Raw genomic sequence first — 9,451 nt, 5'->3', positions numbered from 1 at the left:
GGCGAGGCCGAAGAGGCCGGATTCGTCTGCCCTCGGCTCGACATCTCACGGGCCGGGTCGGTCGGTGGCGACGTGGGTGGGGGGACCCCCTCCTCCCAGTATCTGGGCACGGAGCCGGGGGAGGTGGGAGAACTGGAGTACACGTTCTCCCCGGTTTCCCCGGTTTGCCCCTATATCCGGGTGCCTGTTTTTCACCGCCCGGAGGATGGGGAGGTTCCCCGCCCGGCGCCGCCCTCTGACCCGGACCCCCCGGTGGAGCCCGGGGGGGACTCCTCTGCCGACGATCCGGGGGGTGGGATCGTGACAGGGGCGGGGCCGGCCGGCGCGGCCGTCTCGTTCTCCGCGCTATGTGCGGGGAGCGGGTCGGCCGCGGGCGACGATGACCCGGAGGAGGACGGGGACTCGGTGGTGGGCACTGGGGAGGATTTGGAGTTCGCCACCAGTGAGGTGGTGGACGCCCTCGTGCCCGACACCGAGTCTCCCCTCATCCCCGTTGAGGAGCTCCGGGATTTTGTGTCCGTTTGGAGCCATCGTCGCGATGGCGTCCGGCTGGCCCTCGACCGTTGGTCGGAGCCGGCGCAGTTAATCCGCTCGGTCCTGGCCGCCGTCGCGTCCGTGGCCGCGGAAGGGGACGACGGCGGGGTCGGGCTGCGTCGGCTCAGATCCCTCCTCACCGGGCTCTTGAGGGAGTGGCGGTCGACTAGCGGCCCCGCTCCCTCCGCGCATTAGGTTTAAGTAGGTTGCGCTGTGCTCTCGTCATGGAGATAACCATAGCCAGCCTCAACATCAACGGCGGCAGAGACGCCCGCCGTAGATTTGACAAGTTCTCGGTCCTGCGGGACGGGAAGTATGCGGTGTGCTTTCTGCAGGAAACCCACACCGTTCCGGGAGACGAGGCCACGTGGATCCTGGAATGGGGAGGGGGGGTCTACTTGAGTCACCTCGCCAGCGTTTCGAGCGGGGTGGCCATCTTGTTGGCCCCGACTTTTCAGCCGGAGATCTTGGGGGTCAAGGAGCCGGTGCCGGGCCGCTTGCTCCACGTAGCCCTTCGCCACGGGGACGTGCCGCTTCACCTGGTGAACGTGTACGCCCCATGGTTCGAGGGCGAGCAAGTGAGCTTCTTTGAGGAAGTGTCCACTTACCTAAACTCCGTCGACGCCGGCGAGTGCATTATCCTCGGGGGGGATTTTAACCGTACCCTCGAGGCGAGGGACCGCTCCGGTCCTGCGGATCGCCGGTCGGCGACGGGGAAGTTGAAGGACCTGGTCGGGTCCTTCGACTTGGTGGACGTCTGGCGGAATCTCCATCCCGACTCCGGCCAGTTCACCTTTGTGAGGGCCGGAGGGGGGAGCACCAGAATCGACCGCCTGTACGTTTCGCGGGCGTACGCCTCCTGCGTCCCGTCGGCCTCCATCCGGCCGGTGTCGTGCTCGGACCACCACCTGGTGTGGATGGAGCTCGCTCTGCTCCGCGCCCGGTCGGGGTCCGCGTACTGGCACTTTAACAACCGGCTGCTGGAGGACGCGCGGTTCCGGGACTCGTTCCGTCTGTTCTGGAGCGACTGGAGAGGGAAGCGGGGAGGCTTCTCCTCCTTGAGGCTATGGTGGGACGTGGGCAAGGCTCACGTCCGCCTCTTCTGTCAAGAGTACGCGAGGGGGTCGACGAAGAGGCGGGAGTCCGAGGTCAGGCGGTTGGAGCAGGAGGTGCTTGGCCTGGAGTCCCGTCTCGGTCAGGCCGCCGAGGATCCGGCCCTGCGGCAGGTGTACGAGGAGAGGAAGGACGCTCTGAGGGACCTGCAACTGGTCGGGTCCCGAGGAGCGTACGTGAGGTCGCGGCTCCAGCTCCTGCGGGACCTGGACCGCGGCTCTCCCTTCTTCTACTCGCTGGAAAAGCGGCGGGGGGCTCGTAAGCAGCTCCTTACGCTGTTGGCCGACGACGGGTCCCTCGTCTCGGACCCGGAGGGAGTCAGGGCCCGTGCTCGATCTTACTACGAGGCTCTGTTCTCTCCGGATCCGTCCAGCGAGGAGGCGCGCAGAGTTTTGTGGGAGGACCTGCCGAAGGTCGGCCCGGAGGACGCCGACAGTCTGGACGCTCCGCTCAGTTTGGCGGAGCTGACGGGCGCCCTCCACCAGCTCTCCAGGGGCAAGTCCCCGGGGCTGGACGGGCTGACCGTGGAGTTCCTCAGGGCCTTCTGGGACGTCCTGGGGGGCGACTACGCGCGGGTCCTGGGGGAATGTCTGGCGACCGGGGAGATGCCCCTTTCGTGGCGCAGGGCGGTCGTGGTCCTGCTGCCTAAGAAGGGGGATCTCCGCAACCTTAAAAACTGGCGCCCGGTCTCCCTCCTCAGCACGGATTATAAGGTCTTTGCCAAGGCGATGTCTGCTCGCCTCGGCGCCGTGCTGGACCACATGATCCACCCCGACCAGTCCTACACGGTCCCGGGCCGAAAGATCCAGGATAACATCCACCTGGTCCGGGACCTGATCCACCATTCCCAGAGGGCTGGTCTGTCGGTCGCCTTCCTTTCCTTAGATCAGGAGAAGGTGTTCGACAGGGTGGATCACGAGTATCTATTCGGGACTCTGCGCGCTTTCGGGTTCGGGTCTCATTTCGTCGCCCGGATCCGACTTCTGTACGCCGCCGCGGAGTGTCTGATTTAGGTTAACGGATCCTTGACGGCGCCCCTTCGCTTCGGGAGAGGAGTGCGTCAGGGGTGCCCCATGTCCGGCCAATTATACACCGTCTGCGTGGAGCCTTTCCTGCGCCTCTTGCGCAAGAGGTTGTCGGGACTGGCTCTGCGCGAGCCGGGCGTGGAGGTCGTCCTTTCGGCTTACGCCGACGACGTGCTCCTCGTGGTCACGGATCCCCTTGACTTGCGGAGGATGCGCGAGTGCCAAGAGGTCTACTCTGCGGCGTCTTCCGCAAGGATCAACTGGGAGAAATGTTCCGGACTCCTGGTGGGTCAGTGGCGGGTGGACTCCCTGCCGGAGGAGCTCAGGCCTTTCGCCTGGAGTACCACGCACCTCCGGTACCTGGGAGTCTACCTCGGCCCTGCCGAGGAAGCCTGGCCGGCGAACTGGGAAGAGCTGGAGGCCAAAGTCGCCGCTCGCCTGGCGCGCTGGACAGGACTGCTCCGAGTGTTATCCTACAGGGGTCGTGTGCTGGTCATAAACCAGCTGGTGGCCGCCATATTGTGGTACCGGTTGGTCACTTTGACCCCCCCCCCTGAGTTTGTCGCCAAGATTCAGAAGAAGTTTGTCGACTTCTTCTGGGCCAAAGGGATGCACTGGGTCGCTGCCGCGATCCTGACTCTCCCGCTTAGGGAGGGCGGTCAGGGGCTGGTGTGCGTCCGCACCCAGATGGCAACTTTCCGCCTTCGGACGCTGCGGCGATACCTGTACGTTGAGCGTCCTCTTAGATGGCGTGCGCTGGCGACGTATTTTTTCCGCCAGCTGCACGGCCTGAACTACGACACGCAGCTCCTGTTCGTCTCGCTGGTGGGCGGCCGCACGTCTTTGCAGGAGCTGCCGGTCTTTTACCAGGATCTGCTCAGTGTCTGGAACACGGTCGCCTCCGGTCGGTGCTCTCGCCCGTCAGGGGTAGCGGCCGTCCTGCAGGAGCCGCTGCTCGGGAATCCGTTCCTCCGCGATATCGGCTTCGGCCGCTCGCGGCTGTCGGTGCGGAGGGCCGTGGCCGGTCGGGTGACCAGAGTCAGGGACGTCCTGGATGGCGGTGGGTCGGGTTGGTTGGAGCCGTGGGCGCTCGCCGCCCGGATGTCCTCGTGGCGTGCCGGGGACGCGGCCGCCGCCATCCGGGCGTTGAAATCGGCGCTCGGCCCTGACTCCACTCGGGGTGTGGAGGCGGCTCAAGCGTGCGGAGCCATCCCGTCCGACCTGACCCCCGTTCGGACGGAATTCCTCATCGGCGCCAAACCCCGAAACCTCCCTCGGAGGGCTGCGCCTCACAACTTGAGCCGTCTCTCGGAAGTTCCCTCCGTGCCGTTTCACACCGCGCGGAGGGATTTCCTGTACGGGCTGCTCCTGCACACTCTCCACTTCCTCGCCCTCGTCTCTCGCCCGGACACGCCCTGGCGTACCATCCTGCCGTCCGACGGAGACGGGGGTCCCCAGTGGGGGGCTCTCTACTCAGGGATCCTCCCGTGTTCCATCGGGGATCTGGAGTGGAGAGTGTTGCACGGAGCAGTCCCGTGCAACAGGCGTTTACGCCATTTTACGGACTCCCAGGCCGCCTGCAATTTCTGCGGCCTGGAGGAGTCCGTGTTTCATTTGTTCACGGGGTGTGGGAGACTGCAGCCGCTGTTTGATTATTTGGAGGGGCTGCTCCTCAGGTTCTGGCTGCACTTCAGTCCCACGCTCCTGATCTTTGGCCGCCCGGTGAGGAGGGGAGCGGGCAGGTCGGTGGACGTCCTCGTGGGCCTGTTCCTGGGCCTGTCCAAGGTGGCCATCCACAGGTCCAGGTTGCGTGCGTCCGGTGGGGGCGGTCGCTCGGACTGTCTGCCTCTCTTCCGCGGGATGCTCCGCGCCCGGGTGGCCCTGGAGATGGAGCACGCGGTGTCTGCCGGTACGCTCGAGGCTTTCCGCGACCGGTGGGCACCGCAGGGGCTGGAGTGCATCCTGAACGGGGAAAATAAAATTTTAATTTGATACCTGGTTTAAAAAAAAAAGAAAAAAAGAAAAAAAAAGAAAAAAAAAAGAGGCAAAAGTGGTGACATCACCGAGACCAATCACCCAAACCTGCCTGTATTGCAAAGCTCTGATTGGCTCTGGATATCAATCTCTCCCCCAGAGCCCTGTCCTTTGTTAATTGGTGCCTGGATTCATGGAAGATTCCTGATTGGCTATCAGGGATTGTCAATCATCATTGGTGCTGTCCATTCCTGGTTTAAATGCAGGCTGTCCCAGTAGTATAAATACAAGAGCTTGGATCAGAAGAAAATAGTTCCACAACTTTCTAGGCAATAGAAATTAGTCCCAATATATAAATAGTCAAGATGGTTTCCCAAGTATGTCAGAACTACCACAAGGAGTGTGAGGCTGGTGTCAACAAGCAGATCAATATGGAGCTCTATTCCTCCTATGTTTACCTCTCCATGGTGAGTCTTGTACTGTCTCTTCATTCTGAGAACTTGGAATTTTTTCTTTGTTCAGAATTGGCTTCAAATTACATTTCTCTTGAGTTCCTTTTCCTCCCTGGGGTGGAATATCTTTGGGCAGTGAGTACTTTGTGTAATATGGGGTGATCTTGTTGAGTTAATGGACTGCTCCTTACAGCAGCTGCACTCTATTGAGGGGCTTAATATATGAACCTGGCTCAGTTGCTGCTTGAATTTGTAACAGAAGAGCAGAAACCTGGTCAAGTGCTTGTCAACATTTGACTGAAAAGGTTCAGTTTCAATGGGGTGACTGTAGCCAGTGAAATGTTGACAGGTCCTCACTAGTTTTCTTGCATTTTTACTTGCAGGTGAAGTACTATGAGAGTCCTAGGCTTTTGTCACTGCCTTGATCCTTAACACAGATTGTGGAGTTTGAAACTTCTGGAATATAAGAATTTTCTTGTTCCTTGCCCAATTTTAGATTTTTGTAAACAATTTTACAACACCAAGTTATAGTCCAACGATTTTATTTTTAATCCCACAAGCTTTCGGGGGCTTTCCCCTTCCTCAGGCGGTGTGGAAATGAAATGACAATTTCGAATCCTTTGCATTTTAAGATCACATAACAAAGCCTGGTGATTACTGCCTGTTGCCAAGGCAATCAGTGAGCAGACAGAAAGGTGTCATCTAAAAGGCCACTGAATATACAACCCGCCCCCCCCCCCCCAAAAAAAGAGAGAGACAGAACGAAGACAGTCAATGACCTGTTATATTAAAAACAGATAACATTTGTTCGCTGGTGGGGTTACGTGTAGTGTGACATGAACCCAAGATCCCGGTTGAGGCCGTCCTCGTGGGTGCGGAACTTGGCGATTAATTTCTGCTCGATGATTTTGCGTTGTCGTGTGTCTCGAAGGCCGCCTTCGAGTATGTTTACCCGAAGGTCGGTAGCTGAATGTCCATGACTGCTGAAGTGTTCCCCCCGACAGGGAGAGAACCCTCCTATTTGGCGATTGTTGCGCGGTGTCCGTTCATCGAGACACACGACAACGCAACATCGTCGAGCAGAAATTAATCGCCAAGTTCCGCACCCATGAGGACGGCCTCAACCGGGATCTTGGGTTCATGTCACACTGCACGTAACCCCACCAGCGAACAAATGTTATCTGTTTTTAATATAACGGGTCATTGACTGTCTTCGTTCTGTGTTTTTTTGGGGGGTTGTATATTCAGTGGCCTTTTAGATGACACCTTTCTGTCTGCTCACTGTGATTGCCTTGGCAACGGGAAGTAATCACCAGGCTTTGTTATGTGATCTTAAAATGCGAAGGATTCGAAATTGTCATTTCATTTCCACACCGCCTGAGGAAGGGGAAAGCCCCCGAAAGCTTGTGGGATTAAAAATAAAATCGTTGGACTATAACTTGGTGTTGTAAAATTGTTTACAATTGTGAACCCCAGTCCATCACTGGCATCTCCATCAATATTAGATTAGCAAGTAGATGGAGGGGCTACTTACTGTAAGTACAGTTTAGTTTGAGTTACTAGTTAACATAGTATTTTTTTTAAAGAAACTTTGAGCACTCATTAACTGGGGAGGGGAGAGAAAGATAATTGTATGTCGGTGAGATCTTGGTCTGACATGATTCTGTTTAAAATTCCAGTCCTATTACTTTGACCGGGATGATGTTGCCCTGCGTCACTTTGCTGAGTTCTTCAAGGAGCAGTCACATGAGGAACGGGAGCACGCTGAGAAACTGCTGAAATTCCAGAATCAGCGTGGAGGCCGAATCATCTTGGAGGATATCAAGGTGAGCTGTGAATTAGTGACTGGACCACAGTTGGAAACCAGAAATGGCAAGATGCTGAAAGGGTGTGAAGAAACAAACCAGGGGTGGAAATATAATTCCTTGATTGAGTGCAGTTTGCTAAAATGAATAGTGATGTGGGATATAAAAGCAAACCAGATTGCTGTGATGAGGGAATAGTTGAACCAAAGACTATGCTGCTTCAAGGGATGAGTCAATGAGGAGGAGGGTTTAGATTGATCTATCCAAGATCCAGAACACATGATGGGCTGAATGGCCTGCTTTGTGCTATAAATGTAACTAATATTGGCAGTGATTTGTCACATTATTAACTTGTTTTGGTCGTTAGTTCACAATTCTTTCTGCAGACTGACGATGGAGCATGAGGAATTGTTTCACAGCAGAAAATGTGTATTTGGCTGTAATCTCTAACTGAGGCATGTTTTTATTTGCATAGTCACAGTACTTTGTTCAGTTATCTGGGTTATCAACTGTGTTTCCAATTCTCACTTGAAGTTAGCCACGAGAGCATCAGATGTTGATGGAATTTTACATGTTCTACACTTTCAGAAGCCAGAGCAGGATGAGTGGTGCAATGGTCTGGAGGTGATGCAGAGAGCTCTGCAGATGGAGAAGAATGTGAACCAGAGTCTGCTGAATCTGCACAAACTGTCCACTGAGAGGACAGACCCTCATGTAAGTCCTTAGTGCCTTGTAGCATTTAATGCTTGTTGATTTTGGGTGAAAGGAATGTTAACTTCAAGTCATTGAAGTTGGTGCCATTCTTCAAATATCAGACCAGGTTCTGTCTGATGGCTTTTCACTTCGAAGCCTGGTGTACTGGGGAGATTCTGGTCAAGGTTTTCACCCATGAAATTCTCTAGTCCATCTGTTTCTTCAGATTAATGGACAACTTAATTAGTACCAGTTTTGGTGAGCAGTAGATCTCTGAAAACAAAGCAGGAGAGTTCACTCTTGTGTAACAGCCACTTTTATTAGGACAGATCTCCTGAAGTAGGAAGAAGTGAATAGATCAAGGCTACCTGAAAAGCAATATGCTCAAATAGCTGCCTTTAATGAAAATGTCTCCCTTTCCCAGTTGTGTGACTTCCTGGAGACCCACTACTTGGATGAACAAGTGAAGATGATCAAGAAGCTTGGAGATCACATCACCAACCTGAAGAGACTGGGAGCCCCTGAGAGTGGCATGGGAGTGTACCTGTTTGACAAGCACAGCCTGCATTGACTGGGATTCTATACATGGTGAATGCTTTGGTTGTGGTTATTTCCCAGTTTTCTCATCTGTTATACATGGAAATAAAAGTTATTCATCAAACTGGTTTGTCTTTGTTGTATAATTAAGTAGCTGATTGATTATCCTGATCACCAAGATCCCCACTGCACCACACCCAGCTGAGTAACTTATGATCCAAGTAAGAACATTTTCCAGGCCTAAACAATATAAAAGCCCTTCCTGGTATAGCTTCCTCACTTGACTCTGTGCCAACCCAGGATGGTTATGGTCAATCTCCCAATTGTTACTGGGCTGCCTGAAATACATAATTTCTGCAACTATAATCTCAGCAACAATTCCTGCAGAAAAAGGGTTTTCATAACCTTTGCAAACAAAGCATCATCAATATGTTGTGCTTTGCAACAAGAAAGGGGGAGGGATGCTGTATTAGTGACTCGAGAATGATGAGTTTCTGTCAGAGTAAGGGAGCGGGTCCCTGTAATTCACGTGCCTTTGCAGTCATTTGATGCCACAAGTCACTCACTGGGTTGCTCGAGTTGTGGTATATGTCGAGTATACAATAGACAGCCCTAGAGTCTTCCTTTGGGCAGACTGTCCTGTTTAATGTTTCCCCCCTTCATCTGGGGCAATATTTGCCCATTCTTTGTGATAAAGCAAACCAGCTGTTTGCAGAAAACATCAAACTGCAGTCTGTCCTCTGGTATTTGCTGTTGGGTAACGTGTGATGGTAGAAATGAAATTAAAGCAAATGATTCCTCTATCACCCAACAACTTAAACTGCCTTTTTGATTATTGCATCATTGTTATAAGGAGCCACAAGTTAATTGTAATCCAATAGTTTCTGTACATTATCTTCCATACTTCATGTATTCTTTCAAACTACCACAACTTATACAAAAAGACTGCCCTTAACCCACGAATTGTGATTTTTTTTTCACCTGAAGGCACCAGAAATGAAACCATAAAGTTTGTGAGCCCACGAAATAAATATTCTTTCAAGGACTGAGGAAGCAGACAAGGAGCTGTAAACATGGTAACACGACCTACAAATTAAATATTGGCTTGACTGGCAGGGGATGGAGGATGTCTGTCTGAGCAAGATTGAATGCCATGGTAGGGCAACAGGGTAGGCCTATGGGATTAGGACTACTGCTGATGTGAAGGATAAACACCAACATGAACTGATTGGGCCAAACAGCCAGTTTCGGTGTAAGTTTTATGCAATTCACTCTTCTCTGTTAAGGCTTTGTGGTCCTTTTATTCAATGCCTGGTAA

The 9,451-nt window shown here is 53.7% G+C and overlaps 1 protein-coding gene across 1 annotated transcript; it reads left to right on the top strand.

Moving 5' to 3' along the window:
• Positions 1-4,883: 4,883 nt before the first annotated feature.
• LOC137302103 (ferritin heavy chain, oocyte isoform-like) lies at positions 4,884-8,249 on the top strand. The gene is made up of 4 exons (XM_067971779.1): positions 4,884-5,113; positions 6,778-6,924; positions 7,492-7,617; positions 8,021-8,249. The coding sequence occupies exons 1-4, from the start codon at positions 5,012-5,014 to the stop codon at positions 8,165-8,167; spliced, it is 522 nt and encodes a 173-aa protein (XP_067827880.1). The 5' UTR covers positions 4,884-5,011; the 3' UTR covers positions 8,168-8,249.
• The last annotated feature ends 1,202 nt before the right edge of the window (positions 8,250-9,451 follow it).

This window comes from Heptranchias perlo, chromosome 35, assembly GCF_035084215.1.
Source record: "Heptranchias perlo isolate sHepPer1 chromosome 35, sHepPer1.hap1, whole genome shotgun sequence".
NCBI lineage: Eukaryota > Metazoa > Chordata > Chondrichthyes > Hexanchiformes > Hexanchidae > Heptranchias > Heptranchias perlo.
Note: the sequence above shows the minus strand (reverse complement) of the source record. Positions and strands in the feature narration are given on the sequence as shown.